The 19,538-nt window shown below is 32.9% G+C and overlaps 1 protein-coding gene across 2 annotated transcripts in view; it reads right to left on the bottom strand.

Moving 5' to 3' along the window:
• Positions 1 to 5,967, bottom strand: part of LOC133202092 (hypoxanthine-guanine phosphoribosyltransferase-like) — a 29,301-nt gene extending 23,334 nt beyond the window's left edge. Inside the window, exons 1-3 of one of the 2 annotated variants that reach the window (XM_061337876.1) lie at positions 5,840 to 5,967; positions 1,008 to 1,098; positions 935 to 950 (exon numbers count right to left, since the gene is read on the bottom strand). In XM_061337876.1, coding sequence (XP_061193860.1) covers positions 935 to 950; positions 1,008 to 1,098; positions 5,840 to 5,881 — 149 coding nt within the window. In that variant the 5' untranslated portion in view covers positions 5,882 to 5,967. Of the gene's footprint in view, positions 1 to 934; positions 951 to 991; positions 1,099 to 5,839 lie in introns of both variants that reach the window. The other variant, XM_061337875.1, reaches the window with a different exon arrangement.
• Between the last annotated feature and the right edge of the window lie 13,571 nt (positions 5,968 to 19,538).

Genomic DNA, 19,538 nt, shown 5'->3' with positions numbered 1-19,538 from the left:
TAATTAGGCCCACTTCATCAGATTATTAAATGTTTACAGGATGAACCTACAACATTCAGTCAAGTGAATGGCTGACTTTGCGTTTAACAATAATATTCCATCAATCAATCAACTGAATGACATCTGAAAGGTCTGGAAAGGTCACTGACTTTCAGCCGCCATTCATTTAACTGAATGGCAGAGTTTTATCCTTTGATGTGTTTCACTGACCTATCCTTAATTAGACCTGCTGGAATTGAATTATGTCCAACACACGATGTAGTTACGATATCGACATATTACTTTTTTTTATAGTTTGGTTTAATAATTCTCTATTCTTCTGTGTTTATTACAGTACTTTCTGTTTTAAGAAGTTTTCCTTACTGTCAATATTCACGATATCGTGCCGATATCGAATCATGATTGTTCAAAGGTTTATAGTTTCCATCCTTAATATTGTGTTTTTTAACAGGTGAGTTACTTCGAAACTATCTTTTATAAAACTTTCCCTGTAGTGTCGATATCGTCAATGATATCGCTTCGATATCGAATCATGTCTGCTCAATCCTTTGTAAGTACTGTCCCTGTTACTTTGTATGTGTGTTTATGTTTAAATACTTTACCTTTACGAAGATTATGCTATACTTGATTGTGAAAATGAATTGTACAAATAGGATCGATATCGATACGATATCGTCATGGTATTGTCGATATCGACGATATCGACATAGCACAAAGTCACATATATGGTACCAAGTATTTCCAATTAATAGTGCTGATCAGGATCGATATCGATACGATATCGACATACATTTAATATTGTCGATATCGTCGATATCGACCTCTAATTCGTCCTTGGACATGTATTCTGGAATTAGGACCCGGGATATTGACCTATTCTTAATTAGACCTTCTGGAATTAGGACCCAGAATAAATCTTCCTCGTAATACTGACCTATCCTTAATTAGACCTCCTGGAATTATGACCCGGGATAAATCCTGTTATACTGACCTATCCTTAATTAAACCTCCTGGAATTATGACCCGAGATAAATCCTCCTCGTAATTTTTAGGGACACAAAACGCATCCAGTCTGTAACCAGGGGTGTCGTCTGGCAACTGTAAAAGGTCAAAGATAAAAAAAAGTCATTAATACTATAATTTTGTAATAATAAACAGATAAATGACCATCATATAAATATATCAGGTAATGTATTTCTGATTGAAAAATAAGTGCAAACACAAGTCATGCAGGAACCATCTTAGGCAACCAAGAACTAAATGGCTATCAGTATTTCTATTAACTACTAAATACATTCATCATGTCAAAACATTGAACAAGAATGGTTGTACCTGTGTACTGACAAATTTAATAAGGTGCATTATGAAAATTTGTCTGCCTAGTCGTGTTACAACGCGAAATGTAATAAACCGGGAATATTGCATTTTGCGTTACTATATTTTGCGTCTATATCAACGCAGAATGTAATAACGCAAAATGTAAAAACAGACTTTTTAGGACTATTGCATTTTGCGTTATTACATTTTGCGTCGAGATCAACGCAAAATGTAATAACACGATTTTTGGATTATTACATTCTGCGTTGTTACATTTTGCGTCGATATTAAGCAAAATGCAACAATGCAAAATGTATTAACACACTGTTTGGTCAGTCAGGTTGAGAATAATTTTCAATTGAGTAGTGGATGAAGAAAATAAACGGAAAGAAAATAAAACAAAAGGAAAAATAAAAATATGCTAAATCTTACATAAGATCTGATTTCATCATATATTGATTTCATTAGCCATTTAAAATCAGTTGATATTCTAATCATAGGTGTTGCAAATTATAAACGCGCGTGCGCACCTGTGTGTGTGTGTGTGTGGGGGGGGGGGTGTTGCAATTGTGGGGTTGGGTTGTTTCGTTGATCAGTGTATCAGTTTGCTTTAGCTTTTTGATAAAGGTACATGCATGAAATTTAGAAAAGAAATCTATTTTTACTGGCAGATGTGAATAGCGGGAAGGGTTTCTTGACAATTAAGATTTCATACGGTTTTACAAATCATGTGCATTGCAGACCATCAAAAATAAAATTCTCTTTCTCTCTCCAATAATGAAATGGATAGTTTCTGCATGCAAATAAAAATACATGTACAATGATCAACATACGAAGTAACCCCTACCTCTGCTTCTCCTCGCAAGACATACACATGCACTTTTAATTTGCTAATCAATGTACACATGCACGTTGTACATGGATACCAAGAGTTTTTAATGGACCCATGGTCAATCTTGGTAATAAAGAATGTCAGTGATAGATATCTAATACAGACTGATTTATAAATAGACATGTCAATCAAAGTTAAGTTAATGTTTTATAAGTATTCAATAAAAATGTAAGAAACAAAGTTTAGAAATATACAATTAGATTTAGTAATGTCTGTAAAAGCCTTAAAGTTTGTCTCATAGTCTTAGGTTTATCTGTCTATTTAGTAAAGCGACTTTCATCATTGTTACATATTTCAATTAATTATGTGACGCTTCGCGTTGAACACAATAAAAAAAAAATATATTTTGTTTTATTACATTTTGCTTTATTACATTTTGCGTTGTACTCAACGCAAAAATTAAGTAACGCGAAATGTAACATCCAAAAAGTGCATTTTAAAATTTTGCGTTAATCCCAACGCAAAATGTAATAATCCAAAAATCATGTTATTACATCGTGCGTTATTACATTTTGCGTTGATCTCGATTCAATATGTAATAGCGCAAAATGTAATAATCCCAGTTTATTACATTTTGCGTTGTTATTACATTTCGCGTTGTAACATAGCCGTTAGTGTAATGACAAGATGAACATTAAAAATTTTACAATTCAAAATTTATATTTACAATTTTGAACTTCATGATCATTTCACTGACCCAGATTCTGTACTGAGGGCTTACTTATCATTCATGCAAATGAAGGTAGATCCAGCAGGTGGTACAGATCCCCCCAACTATAGATTTTTCAATTTAAGTAATTCATATAGTAGCCTGATAGTAATCTTGCCCCTCTCCCCCTTAATCCCAAACTTAGTTGACAGGAAGAATCTGATATGCAAATATAAGTAGCTTGTCCATGAGAAAAGACTGTTACATGTACTCCCCCCCACACACACACACACAAATGCACAAAGAAAAGTGTTTTTTTTTCTTTCTGGTTGGTCACTTCCTTTTTAAGGTTCATTGCACCTCTAGCAATACTCTTAGAAGTGCAAATATATCAAATAGCTTGTCCATGAGAGAAGACTGGCTAACCACCTTCCCCAGTCACACACAAACACACACACAAAGACATCTACAATTTTTTTTTCTGCTTGGTCACTTCCTTTTTTGAGGTTCATTGAACCCTTAACTAATAATATTCCAGAGATTGAGCTCTCACTATGATAGGAATAACTAAAGTCAAACCTCGTTATCTCGAACTCGATGGGACCGAGAAAAAACTTCGAGATACATGTATCCATGGGCTCGAGATATTGAGGGTAAAATACTTAAAGAAAAGGGGCTTGGGACTTTCTTATCACTTCGACATATCCTTTTTTTTTTTCGAGATATCCGTGTTCGAGATACCGAAGTTCAACTGTATTATAATTCCTTCATAGTTTTGGCAAGTTAAAAGGCTATTTCTGTCAAATTTTACCCCATAATTTAATTATGATAAATTTGATTTCTTTTACCATGTTTACCAAATTATAAATATTATTGAAATATTATATCTGAGCTGTTGACTGATCAGAGAAATAACAAAACTCACCTTAATTTTCATATCGAAAAATTTATTACTTTTTTTAAGAAAATGAATAAAATATCTATAATAATAATTTTTCAGGCTTCTCTACATTGTTTAAATATTATTATTATTTTTTTTTTAGATATAGGCAAGAACAATAGGTGCAGGCCTAGAACTTTCGCGAATTTGGTTTACTTAGTGAAATAAGAGCTTCATGTCACAATATTAAAGTTTAAATTACATTTAAGTTACATTGACCATCTCAGTATTCAATACGTATACCATGATTCAGTTGACAGAAAAAAAGGAGAAAAGGAGAACAAAAGAAAAGGGAAAAAACAATATCATTGTAAAACAAGGACATTGTAATCTGAAATGGGGCAATGCCACCGACCCACGTGATAAATAAACAATTGGTGTAAATTCGAGCTAAGATGTTGACGCTAGCGTTGTCAAGAGGGTTTGTCAGTAGTGATGGGACATCGGTTAATTTTCATAATCGATCATCGGTTGGAATTGGTTACTGCTTCCGATGCGATTTTACCAATTGTAATCGGATGTCATAGTTTTGTATATAAAAAAGCTGACATTTAAAAGTATTTCATATTTTTTCTTTAACAAGATATATAAAATATATTGTATATTGTTTTCTTTGTTGTTTTGCTTCTTTTACACTTTCTACAGTGGCTGCATTGTCATTGTTGACAACTTACACGAACAATCACGTTACACGAACGATTCCGCACGATTAACACACGATATAACCTGTTACACGATCGATCCTTCACGCACACGATTCTACACGTTACACGATCTTTCACGATTGCTAACGCAAACGCACGATTCTTCACGCAAAATGGTTAAAAATATTTAGGAGTGGGTATTTTCAAAACGAAATAACACTTAATAGTAAATTTAAATTTCAAATAATTATTGATACAGTTCATCAGCTTTGGAAAGCTGAATAAAATATTTAGAAATGGATATTTTCTTTTAAACTAAATAAGACTTATTAGTTATTTTAGATTACAAATAATTGTTTAGTAACGTAATTCTCGGACTTAGGAAAATTGATTTTTTTTTTCTTTTTGATCAATACGTTAAGATTTAATTGATGATCGATTGCTCCATGTTCTATCAGGTGGACCCTGAGTTTTAATTCTATTGAATTTCATGATATGCAGTGGGGGGGGGGGTGTTATATAAAAAATGACATAAAAATGAATTAAAACTATATCCATCTTTCCACTTGTGAATCTCTAAAATCAACAATTATTTTACAAGTCATTCATTTGCAGAAAATATAAAAAATAAAGTAAGTTTCTGAAAGAAACACTGATAAAAGTAACCGCGACATCATGTCGTATACATTCGTAGACTAAATATTTATGTAAGCATTGGGAATTTAGTTTGTTTGAAAATATTTTGACCACAATTAGCAGAACTTTACCAAAATTAACATCAGAAAAAAAAGTCACGCAATTTGAAGAGAATACAATATTGTACAACTTACTATATTGCTTATTTACTAACGATAATTAGTTCGTTCAATTATGTAAATCGCGCTTCATTTATTTTATTTGGATTTAAAAAAAAAAGTGGAGGGAAATGCTTGTTTAACAAATAACATTCCGATAAAATCTTGCAAAGCGAAATTTGCACGTTTCTTGCCGCACGATCACGCACGATTAAAACCGCAAACGATTGAGCCTGATACATGCACGATCTCTCACGTTACACCAACGATCACGCACATTTCACGAACGATTCCACACGTTTGGTTGGTCAACAATAACGTTGCAGCCACTGCATATATGCACATTTTGGTTCTGAATCACCTGTATCAGGTGCAGATGCCATTTTCTTTCATTACAAAGAAATGCTAGTAAATTTTAAACCGATACTGGATTTATGTCAAAGAATTTATGTATGGAATGCATTTTATAAGAAGATTTTAACGTTTCCGATGATCGATTATGAAAAATAATAATCGATCATAGGAATCGGTAGCATCTTTTCGTCGACAATCGATGTTCTCTGATTATCGGTACAACACTAGTTGTCAGCAACTAAAACATACCGTGATGAAGTTGGTTCTCCTCGTTTTCCCGTCTGCTGACATCTTCTTGCCGTCAAGTCTTTCACTGTTGCTCTTTATCGGTTGTCACTTTGTAAACACGTGATCCAGACCAAAGACCTCCTTTTTTGTTACCCCAAAATAGGTCTACAATCCAAAGTCGAAATGGGAGAGTTTTTAAATCCCGGATGAGATAACGTTATATATGTGATGTATTCCAAGTATTTATTTTATTTATTTGTTTATTTTTATTTCTTTTCTTTTTTTAAATTTATTTTTGTATGTTTAGCGTCCACGGACAGATTAATTTTGATGTAGATAAAAAGTCATAGGTGCTCCCCATGTTAGCTTGTAGATCTATGACGAAATGATAAGTCTACATAGGTTTACCCCTCTATTTTATGAAATCAAATAGAGGGGTAGAACTATGTAGACTTATCATTTCGTCATCTACAAACTTACATGGGGAGCTCCTTTGTAAAAAATAAAACACAATAAAAAAATAAAACGAATTGCTTTTAGGTCTATTGGGATGGACATATCGTTCTTTTTCTACATTCTTTTAAAGTTTTGGGTCAAAGATTAAGATTGGTATGAAAAAGGGTGAAGATAACGAACAGTGATCGATCTCAGAAATCAAACGATACAGATCTGTGAACAGCGTATAAACATGGACCCTGGAAATTCCAGAGGTCGGATCAGGTGCCTAGGAGGAGTAAGCATCCTCTGTTGACCGGTCATATACTATTAGTTATATTTTACATATAAATAACATGATAAACCTTATCAATACTCATTGTTACATTTTTTTGTTGATTTGTGCTTTTCTTCCTGAGAGAAAGAGAGGTTTATGATTTTGTTGGGTAAACAGAGCAAAAACATGGAATGGCCTTCTTTTATATGCAATTATGCGTTATACATGTATGCCATTATGTGTTATAAAAAATGTAATCTAATTTTGCTGGGTTAAAATAATTATGGCAAAATGAAGCTTGTAAATACCTCACACATTTCCAATAAGTGCAAGAAGGTAACAACCCGCAGAAGTGAGCAGCTTTAAGGGATAAACGTTAAATTTTCAATTCCAATTACATGTTAAATTTACATTTTAGCATATATTTTTTGACTGTAGTTTGTTTAATCTAAAATGATGGAATTCCTTACAATTAAAGAGAACCAGAAGCCAATCACCATGAATTAATAAAATGTTTATAGTCAATGCGCATGCCTGTAGGAAACAATTTTGAAATATGTGGGAGGTTGGACATAATCAAACATTTTCAGAGGAGAGGGCACTACGGACGTAAACCAAAGACTCCTTGACAAATAAAATGAAAAAATAAAGCTAGACGTTAATTACAGTGCCATATCCATTAAATAGTTTTCTATCATTCATGTGGTATACTATACATCGGCAAATTTATTGAAGGGCACGCCCACTCCCCCCCCCCCCCCCCCCCCCGGTTCCTACGAACCCGAACCATTTGTTTACTTATTCATATTGCATTTTCAGGATATGACATAATGTATTTTACAATGAATTGGTGTTACGCTTTCAATTACTATGAAACTAAAACCCTTCAGATATGTGTAACTGTGCTCGAGCATGTCTCACTGTACATAAGCAATTCCATATGCTACTGTACAAGAAGAACATATGCTCGAGCATGCACAGTTATATACATTTCGTTCTGTTACTGGAGAAAACTAATTCATGTGCAAAGTTATTTGGCTTGTGGTATATGAAACGTACGATATCGAATGTCCTCGTCTCTAAATGGATTAGAATTGTGCAGTAAAAAACTTGGCAGAACGGTGAAAACTCTGAATCATTTTCAAAAGTGTTATTATTTGATTGAATAATTCCTATCTCTGATTGGCTGAGATCCAACAATGTAGAAAAAATACTACGTTATATTCACCTGCACGTGACCTTCCAGGTGAATATAACTTGAATAAAAGGATTTATTTTCTCTACATTGGTCTAAAATAGATCAGGAAATTCCAAATAGATACAAATAGTTTTGGAAAGCTTTTGTAATTTCATCCGACTTCCACTCAGGTGAACATAACATAAGTGAATATATAATTTCCGGTTGATGTGGTTGGGGCTGTAAGAGACCCCCCCCCCCCAAACAATTTTTTTCTGAACATAATTTTTTACTTTTAATTTAGACTAGAAATGCCAATTGAAAGGTTGGTCCCCCACTGATGGATCTTAATCCCCCACCCCTAACCTCATGCCAACCGCAAAACAAAATTTCAAGTTAAAAGAATTCTCCTTTCATCGGGGCTAATCAAAGTTTTTTTTTCAGCTGTCATTTTTCCCTGATAATAACACTCCCTTTTAAAATCTCTCATACAAAAGAGACTGACATAATTTCTTTTTTTTTAGCAACTAAAAACAGGAAATAGATTTTAAAAATTCCAAATTAACACGACTGGTAATGTTTATTTAACCCCGCTTATCTCATTGCATTTGGCTAGGAAATTAGCGAATATGAGCAAGTAAGATGGCTTATATTGTTTTTTAGGTCAATACGATGATTCAGCCACCTTCGAAGAACCATATTCACCTCGCCCTTTGGGATTGGTGAATATAGTACTCCACAGGTGGCTGAAACCATCGTATTGACCTCAAAACCCAGCAATAATTGTACATTACAAGGGATAACCCGGAAAAGAATAATCAGTGGTATTTATTGATATATAAACAGTTTATGCTTCAAACTTTCAGCATATTATTGGTCTGAATCATAAATGAGAAGTTTAAGTTAAACAATTAAGTATTTCGAAGTAATTCCTTTAAAGAAGTATTTTTGAATATTGTTAATAGATTTGCAACTGTACAACAGGTAGGGTTGAAGCAAAGAACAGACCCATGGATGAATCATGAAATCTTAGAACTTATAAATAAGAGAGATAGGCTTTTGAATATTTCTAAAAAAGTAAAAAAGATGAAGATCAGAAAAAAAATGTTCACGCTTTTTTTACTGCAAAGAAAGATTAAAAAGGCTAGGTCAGAGTATGTATCTGAAAAACTTGAAAAAAATAGGGATAACCCTAAAGAACTTTGGGAAAAGTTGAATGATTTAGGTTATAGAAATCAAAAGAAAGAAGAGAAAAAAGTTTTGAATTTGTCATGATGATTTGGAAACTGCTAACCATTTTAATAACTTTATTACTACAGTTGCATCAAAACTGGTGGGAACCCTACCCACTGCAAAGGGTACATACAATGTTAGATGTATGTCGAATTCTTTTAGAAGTTTATATTGAAACAGAAATTTGTATAATAATTCTCTTATTCTAAGTCCTGTGTCTGAAACTCTTGTGTATGAAGAACTTTGTGGTACAGCAAAAAGCACTGGTCTTGATGAAATATCAGCAAATCTTTTAAAAAAATAGGAGCAGGATTCTTTAATCACCTATAAGTTCAATCATTATTCAATCAATAAGTTATGGATGTATTTCAGAAAGTATGAAACAGGATAGGGTTTAGCCTCTATTTAAAAAAGGATAGCCCACTCCAAGTGGGAAATTACAGACCAGTGAGTTAAGTGTGGGATCAAAGAGTCTCCATTGTCAACTTAAGGGATTTTTACATAATAATAATATGTTGTACGAGTTTCAGTGAGGGTTTCGAAGTAAATATTCCATCGGTACATGCTTAATTCACTTGTTAGACCATAAAGGACAACAACTCTAAGGGATTATTTACAGGTATGATAATGTTAGACCTACAAAATTTTATGTAATAAAGTAGACATTATGGGAATTGACAACCAATGATTTAAAATATACTTAACTGGCAGGTCTCAAGAGGTAGGATGTGGAGGTGTTCTTTCAAAGTCTGAAGAAATTACTTGTAGGGTAACCCAAGGGGGCATTTTGAAACCTTTATTGTTTTTATGTTATGTAAATGATATATCTATTAGTATAGATACAGACTGTAAGCTTATCTTATATGTAGACGGCAGTGTCGTCTTGTACTCACACAGAGACCCATGCAAATGTGATCTCAGATAAACTTGGCAAGGTGTTAGAGAGGTGCTCTGAGTGGCTTATAGATAACAAGTTATCCCTCCATCCTGAAATAAAAAAAACAGAGTCTATTCTTTTTGGCCCTAGACGCAAGTTAAAAAATGAAGGTAATTTTGAGGTCAAATGTCACATTCATGTTATCAAATCTAGTGAGTGTGTTAAGTATCTGGGAATAACAATTATTTTTTTTTTTTAAATGTAATCTAATAGTGGTTGAGATTGTGGCGAAGGTCAATTCCATACTTAAGTTTCTATACAGAAATGGAAATTGGTTAAATAAAAGGTCAAGGTTAACATTAGCTTCTGCACTTATTCAGGGCTACTTTGATTATTGTTTTTCTGCATGGTATGAAAGTCTGTGAAAATCCTTGATGAATAAGCTCCAGGTTCTTCAAAACAAAACAGTAAGATTCAATTTGAAGTCTAGAGCTAAGATCAATTGTGATGTTCCAAATTCAATAAACACTCTCTGTGTATCAGATCGTGTTAAACAATTAAGACTTAACAATGTTTTAACATCAACCATAGCCTGGCACAAAATTATCTATTTTACTTTATGCAGGCTAGGAAAATTATGTAATGTTCAATTTTATTTTTGTATTTTATGCTGTCTTAGTCATATATAATCAACTTGTAACATCTTAGGAACCCATTGGAAATCAGCGAGTTTCAAATATTGCTTCTATGGGTTATCCTAGGCAAAGATTGATTTAAAATATGTTGATTTGTATTACATGTAATAAGGTCTGGTACTGGGATCAGTTTGCTTCTGTAATGATGATAACTGTGATAATATCCGGGGTGATATTGTGTAACTGTGATAGGTAGGTGCCAAAACTCTTTAACAATCCCAAATTGATATCATTAATGTAATTGTATTATATTTGTATTGTATTTGATCCTTTGCCTGAATAAATATAATGGTGCCTAGAGATACTGTGCACCTTTTCTGTTACTCGTGTTATTTTTAGAGTGATCAGCGTCTGGCTTTTACTAATATTTCTTTAGCTAAAGCTTCTTTTTACCTGCTAGAATGTGCCAGTCATTGTCTCCAACCTGTAAGCTTAATTAACGTGTTAGTCACTCCAAATCACAGGCACTTGATTCGGTAATAAATTTATTAGACCAAAGTATAATAATAACACTATTTTTATACTATGGGCTAAAAAATTATTACCGAAACATGTGCCTGTGTTCTAAAATGATTGTTTTCAAATTAAATATGAAAAGAAATCCCAATTTCAACCTTGCCATAACGATAAATTAAGTTGTATAATTGACGATTCTAAGCTGTTTGATTTTTTTCGACAGGAAATCATATATGTCAGTGTTTGACCACTGACATGTGCAGAAATATAACGAAACAAGAAAAAATATAATTCTGCAGCTACTACCCAGGACATGCCGCCCACTGCTCTTGAACTTCAACTTCTTTCAATTGCTTTAGATCTTTCTTCAATAAGAATTCAATATCACCCTTTAAAAAAAAAAAAAAAAAAAAAACAAGAAGCAATACTAGTACCACACGACAATTGTAATCTGGTTCCCATTAAAAATTGAAAATGCCATAATTTTTTCAAAAATCATTGAAGCGGAACATAATGCAAAGTTGATCTATGACTCATCAAGGTAGACTCACACATCAAAAATAAGCTCAATACCTGCAAGCATTTTGGGAAAAAAATGTGCGGAAAACCATTAAAAAATTATAAAGGCCGTAATTCCCTCAAAAACCGTTGAAGCGGAACGAAATCCAAACTTAATCTTTAATTCATCAAGACACGTTTTAAAAATTTCTGCATAAGTTTAGGGAAAAAAGTCGGAAAACCAAGTGGGACATACTAATAGACAGACGGAGGGACAGACAGACGGACGGACAGACGAGGAGGAAACCTATAGTCCCCTTTGGTTTCACCGGTAGGGGACTAATAATAATTAAAGATATATTCGAGAAGTGGTGCAAATCAGATGTGGATACTTAAAAATTCCAAGGAACTTTTGGAAAATTTGAAATCACAAGATTTTACCAAAATCAACAGCTTAAAAACTGACGACTTTTCAACTTTATACACAACCATTTCCCACAATAAATTAAAGTCCAGGCTTTTTGATATCATTGACAGCTGCTTTTTCAATAAAAATGGAACTCGTAAATATACTTACCTTGTCATTGGTCATTTGCAAAATTATTTTGTTAAAAAACATTCTGATTGTACACACAAGTACTCTGAAGTTGACATTAAAAAGATGCTTGAGTTTCTGATTGACAATATCAATGTGGTTTTTGGAAATCAGGTCTTCCAACAATCTATTGGAATTTCCATGGGTACCAATTGCGCCCCGTTATTAGCAGACCTTTTTTTGTATTCATATGAAGCAGAATTTGTCCAAAATCTTGTACGTGAAAAGAAGAAAACACTTGCTGTGGCTTTCAACTCGACATTTAGATATGTCGACGACGTATTGTCAATTAACAATGGCTATTTCCATTCTTATGTCGATACTATATATACTGGTGAACTTGAGATAAAAGATACCACAGAGTCTGACACATCTGTTTCATATTTGGATATTTTACTTGAAAAAGACGCTAATGGTAATCTAACAACCAAGCTTTATGATAAACGTGATGACTTTAACTTTTCAATCGACAACTTCCCTTGCTTATGCAGCAATATACCTTCATCACCTGCATATGGGGTATATCTCTCTCAGTTGATTCGATACGCAAGAGCATCCTCTACGTATGTACAATTTCTAAAACGAGGTAAACTATTGACAAATAAGTTGATGAAACAAGAATATCAGCTGTCTCGTTTAAAGTCATCATTTCGTAAGTTCTATGGTCGATACAATGACCTTGTCAGCAAATACAATTTATCATTGAGCCAAATGCTGACTGAGTTTTTCATGCTAATTGTTGGACCTTTATTTACACACTGAATTGTCGACGGATTGTTCCGTTATTTCCCGATCATGACAAGGAGCACACGGCGGATGTGACCGGTCGGCAGGGGATGCTCACTCCTCCATGGCATCTGATCACACCTCTGATGTTTGGAGGTCCGTGTTTGCTCTGCTCCTATTTTGTATTGTTTAATGTACTTTTGAGCTTGAATACTGTTCGTTATCTCCATATATTTCAACTCAAAATCCATTGAAACAATAAATTTGAGAGTAGAAAAAATACGGATATCAAAAACATCAGAGGTGGGATCAGTTGCTATGGAGGAGCAAGCATCCCCTATCGACCGGTCACACACGCCGTGTGCTCCTTGTCATGATCGAACAGTGTTACATATTTGCGCATTCTTTTTGCTTCACAAATCAGCCACTAAATATTGATATACCAAATAATTCAGATAAAAAATTATAAACCTTTGTAATATTATAATAGTTATTTAAAATAAAATTTGTTAAAAAAGTGAAAATATTATAGTTCTCTAAGTCACATGGCTTATAACAAAATCATAAGTGGAGCATTTATCGGTCGAAAAAACTTTATGGATATAAACAGCTAAATTAGATGAAAATTTTTCAGCTAAAACTTTTACAAAAAATGGTGTGAGCAAAAAGTAAAAATTTCCTAAGGATTAAGTATATTTCAATAGCCATCAATCTGACCATGTCCGTATATCATCAAACCAAAGGAGACCTCATTAGACTGTACAAGTAATTCGCCACTTCCACATTCTACTATCAGAGTAATGAACTCAATGGAGTCTACTGTTTGTTGCTTTTCAGACGAATGAATTTGTTGACCGTTCAAGGTAATGGAAGATCTGGTTTTTGTTTCTATCATTATAGCAACGTAATTCTTCTTGTATCCAAGTGGTACACAAATTTTGTATATGTTAATATATTGGCTTATTCCAGACACACCTGTCATATAGGCATTGCTATTGCTTAAATTCGGTGCTCCCAAGGCTATGCTTACAACTTAAATTGGATCTTCACTTTCAATGACAACAATTTGTTCATCAGTTGAAAATATGTCAAAGGGCTCATTCTCGCTAATATTCAGATTCTGAAACTGGTCTTCTATGGAAAAAGTCACAGCTGTTTTTGTTGGAGATAATATCCACTGAAGTTTGTGGTCGTGTTAAATCTGGAGGAACAATAAAAGTTTTGCCAAGTCGAGATATCGGAGGCATTTGCTCAACAGCATGAGAGCAATTCTCTGGTCCTGAAACTAAACGCAATGCCCCTGAAAAGACGGCCGCGCGCTTGTTCGACTTGATTCGAGTACCAGAAAAATCTGAAACTAGGGTAAACCCAGTTGTGATTTGAAAAGTTTCCAGTTTTTGTAATGTTATTTCAAGTGTATCCGAATTCCTGTATTCTTTTTCAAGATAAAAATGGTGTTTTCTCCCGGCAGTTAAAAGGTTATATTAACTTTTGTATCATCTTCGCATGCAGCAATAGCACACTGAGCTGATGAAAGGTAGGGGGAAATCAAATATGACGATGAGGGCATCTCCACTGGAAAAATAGTTGTATCGTTTGTATATAATATGTCGATTGATGACACCTGTACAGAAATTGGATCAGTGGAATGAATCAAGATACCTTTAGGTTCCTTGGCTGTATTAGAGCACTGTATTTCTGGTTGTAAAGCTATCTTAGCAGATGATTTGATGTATGTTTCTTGATCAATTGTGGATTTCAGATTGATTGGGAGAAATTCAGCAGTAGATATATTAACATTTGCAAAATTATTTGTCGTTATGAAAATATTTCGATGGTCAAGCTCATTTCGAAAATTTTCCAAAATTAGAAATAGAAATTCTTTTTCCCAAACTTTCCTCATATTTTGGAAAAAGAAAATAAATATTTTTCATACGTTTTCTTCATATTATTTAATTTTGTTTGTATTCTAGCCTCTGATTGGTTAATATCCAAAAAGGAACACAAATTATTTCTGTATAACCTGGTTTGGTATGGGGACACACCCCCTGACAACCAGCTGAATCGTCTGTATCCATGCAATCCTCTCATTTCCAGTCCTCGGGATTCATGGAAAATTCCAGATTTAATAAATGTACCTTTAGCTTCAAACAATAACTCGGATTTTACCATATGCAAACAAAAAACATGGCTGCTAGGACTATGTATCAGTTTTTACCTCCCCTTGCTTCCCATCACTTCCGTTACTTCCGTTACTACGGTTGTATTATTTAGCAGCAAATTTGAACTTATAAAAAGCAACGAAATTTTACACCCATAGTTATTTAATGGTGTTAAAATTAAATTATAAGGAATGACTCTAATTCTTGGCCAAATTATTCGAGTATAACCTGGTTTGGGTCAGTTTACGCTGTTTTATAATCCGCTTCGCGGAGTATAAAGCGTAAACTGACCCAAACCAGGCTATACTCGAATAATTTGGCCAAGAATAAGAGTCATTCCTAATGTGTGTGTATATATATATATATATATATATATATATATATATATATATATATATATATATATATATATATATATATATATATATATATATATATATATATAATTAAATTTTGTTCGTATTCTAGCCTTTGATTGGTTAATATCCAAAAAGGAACACAAATTATTTCTGAATAACCTGGTTTGGTATGGGGACACACCCCCTGACAACCAGCTGAATCGTCTGTATCCATGCAATCCTCTCATTTCCAGTCCTCGGGATTCATGGAAAATTCCAGATTTAATAAATGTACCTTTAACTTCAAACAGTAACTCGGATCTTACCACATGTAAACAAAAAACATGGCTGCTAGAACTATATATCAGTTTTTACCTCCCCTTGCTTCCCATCACTTCCGTTACTTCCGTTACTACGGTTGTATTATTTAGCAGCAAATTTGAACTTATAAAAAGCAACGAAATTTTACACCCATAGTTATTTAATGGTGTTAAAATTAAATTATAAGGAATGACTCTAATTCTTGGCCAAATTATTCGAGTATAACCTGGTTTGGGTCAGTCTACGCTGTTTTATAATCCGCTTCGCGGACTATAAAGCGTAAACTGACCCAAACCAGGCTATACTCGAATAATTTGGCCAAGAATTAGTCATTCCTAAAATATATATTTAGTTGCCATTAAGATATTCAAGGATTTTTAAAATTAATATTCTAAAGAAAAAAAAATATTCTAAAGAAAAAGTATCTTTTTACTCGAAGTAAAGTTACAACATATTTCTTGTAGTTTTACTCACAAGTGTTTGTTAATTGAACTGATACCTAATTTATGTAGCATGATCCAATTTTTTTCTTTAAATTTTCTTTTATTAAAATTATTTTTTAACACTTATGTTTTAGAAATTTGCATTCAATATAAAGAGTAAACTAAGAAGAAATAACGTAAATGAAAGTTTTACTTAAATTCCTGTGTTTGAGGCATTGTAAGAATTATGTTCCTACCTTACATTATTATTTAATATCTTTTTAATGTTTTTATATAATTGCTTGTCTATTGTTCCTTTTTAGGCCCATTTTTCATCAAAACACGAAAATTGCAAGGAATATTGAACTGCTAAAGCAGAACTATTGAAGTGATACAAAAATTGGTTAGTAACCCGATTTAAGTGTTATTGATATTAAAAGCAAAACAATTTTCAACAATAACGTTGTCCAATAGATGAATATCATAGTTTGTAATTTAGTTTATATAAATTCATATCATTTAGCTAAGAGAAGGGTTTTTTGACCCACGAAGCACAGTTTTTGAAACCCCTAGCATTCGTATTTTTTTCTGTGTGTTCGTCAAATTGTAAATGCCGGTTATTATATATAATACCGCTATTAGCTAAATTACTGCTTTTATTCATGTATGTTATTAATCTGCTGAATGTTTTTAAGCTACTGTGTATTAACGCGGAAGGTATACAAGTTTAACAGTGATTATATGATTCTTATAAAAAGGCAAAAATATGTTAATTAAAAGTTGGAAAATACACAAGTAGCATATGCAGCATTACAGAGAGGAGATTAGCATTTGATGATAGATTTAGAAAAAAAAATCAAACATCATTTACTTAACGCTGATACAACTTTTTCCCGAGCGCTTGGCGAAGGAACAGTTGCTACCTATTTTTTATCGACTTAACTCAGTCGCGGCCGAGATTCGAACTCACGACCTACCGATCACAGATCGAGCGCTCTACCGACTGAGAAAAACACAGAGTATCATATATTTATGTTTATTGTGCATTTCAATGCATTTCTGAATAAAGTATGGTACATTTAAAAAAAAAACAAATTTAGCATAAAAAAAATATACAAACCAAAAGAAGGTGTTCGGTGCACTGCAGGGAAACAAAAATATTGACAACTATGTTTTATAATCTCTTTCAACAAAAACCAGTTTTCTATTACGGAAGTTTATTGATTAAATGCTAAGAGGATGAACCAAACAGGTCCATAATCACCGATATGTAACTGCTAGCTAGTCTCTTTCTTTAAATCTGTGACGTTACAGATTCGCCTGTTGCTAGTTTTGAGTTTAATATGATGATTTAGCCACCCTCTTAGTATAATATTTAGCATGTACACAATGTCTTGGACATAACTCGCTGTCTATCCAGCGAAGACGATGAATCAGTACTCATCTCGCCCATCGAGTTATGTATAATACATTGTGTTCTGTTGATATCGACGATATCATATCAATGTCAAATCAAGATTGTCAACCAAATCTCTATTGCACACACTTTCCCGTAATTCATACTTTAATGAATGACGTACCAGTTTATTTAACTGTTCAGGACAATATCTAAATTAGTGAAAGCACAACGGCCTGCATATGGCATTTGGACCTCTTATTTTTCTTGCTGTCAATATCGATGATATCGTGTCGGTATCGAATCATGATTGTTTAGTAGTATGTTGTGACGTCTTTGCAAAGCCCTTTTTAAAATTTGTGCGTTTAATATCTTTGCATTGACAAAGGTTTCTATTGTTATCGATATCATCGAAATTGAAGATATCGTATCGATATCGAATCATGATTATAAAGTAGTTGATTGTGAACGTCTTTGCTACAGCCCTTGTTTAAGCTTGTGCATATGTTTAATAATTTTGCATTGAGCAAGTTTTCCCTTTTGTCGATATCGATGATATTATGTCGATATCGAATTATGTTTGTTAAGCAGTTGGATTTTAATATTTTTGGTCCTCTCCTTGTTTGAACTTTTACATAATTCGAGCTTATATATTTTGCATTCATAACTTTTTCTGTTGTCGATATCGTCGATATTGACGATATCATGTCGATATCGAATCATGTTTGTTAAGCAGTTTGTTGTTAACGTTCTTTCCACTGTCCTTGTTTTAATTTGTACAAATGTTAAGAAATTTTGATATCAACGATATCATGCGATATCAACCGCATTTGTTAAGTAGTTCGTTGTTAAAGTTCTTTCTACTCTCCCTTACTTTAACTTGTACAATTGTTTAGAAATTTTGCATTGAGCAAGTTTCGCTTGTAATCCATATCGTCCATATCGACGATATCATGTTGATATCTAATCATGTTTGTTTAGCAGTTGGTTGTGTTTGTCCTTGCTACTGTCCTTGTTCAAACTTGTGCAATTATTGAGATAAGTTTCCTTTGTCATATCGACGATTTCGTATCGATATAGTGTATATAGTCATAATAAACGACGTTGATGTTTGCGTTTTATATTGGTTCTATTCTTGTGGGTGTGTTTGAGTTCTTCAAATTTACTTTTTTTTCTTCTGTCGATCTATACAATATTGTATCAATATCAGGGCATAATTTTAAGCAATTTTATTTTGTTGATTCTGTTTTTTTTATTTATGTTTTCTTTCCCATTTCTTAGTTCTTGGTACCGTTGATTTCAAAAGGTATCTAACTACGAGTTTTTCAACAGTTAATGGTAAAAGCTCTTGATACTTCCTTCTTACACTTATTCTTGTCCGAACCTGTAATACAACCACAACTTATATCATCATCCACTTATACCAAAAAAAATCATTTCAATAAAGATTTTATTGTTTGCAGTATTATGCTTTTCAAATGCCTTGCATTTTAAATACAATCAAAAATTTGAAAACAAGTAGAGATATAATCATTATAGATTCATTTATACATTAAATTGATATAAAACATTTATACATTAAACTGATATAAAACATTTATACATTAAATTGATATAAAACACTTATACATTAAATTGATAAAAACATTTATACATTAAATTCATATAAAACATTTATACATTAAATTCATATAATTGTATTCAAATACAAGATGAAATAAACATTACAAAATTCCTATGTAATTCCTTACATGTACATGTTTTTTTTAATGATAATTAATGTTAAGTAATGAATAAATACTGAGCGCGTTTGATTAAATTATCTATTCCTCCCTATTTCCTTCAGGAAATGGAAAGCATTCGGTATTAGAAAAAAAAAATCTCATTTGAGCTGAATTAGAATGTCGTATACCTAATTTCACATCTTTTTTTTCGTTTTCTGTTTGTTGAGCAGAGAATTTTTCAGTGTTTTCCATTTGGGTCCTGTACTCGTCGAATTTGACGCCATACCTATTAAACTTTTCGGTGAACTTCGTTGCTTCTTCCATATTTATATCAGACACTTCGTGTTTGGCAAAGACGACCGAAACTCGTCCACCTCCGATGGGTTTT

This window comes from Saccostrea echinata, unplaced genomic scaffold (genome assembly GCF_033153115.1).
Source record: "Saccostrea echinata isolate AGI-Se365-2 ecotype Australia unplaced genomic scaffold, CSIRO_AGI_Sech_v1 ptg000046l, whole genome shotgun sequence".
Lineage (NCBI taxonomy): Eukaryota > Metazoa > Mollusca > Bivalvia > Ostreida > Ostreidae > Saccostrea > Saccostrea echinata.
Note: the sequence above shows the minus strand (reverse complement) of the source record. Positions and strands in the feature narration are given on the sequence as shown.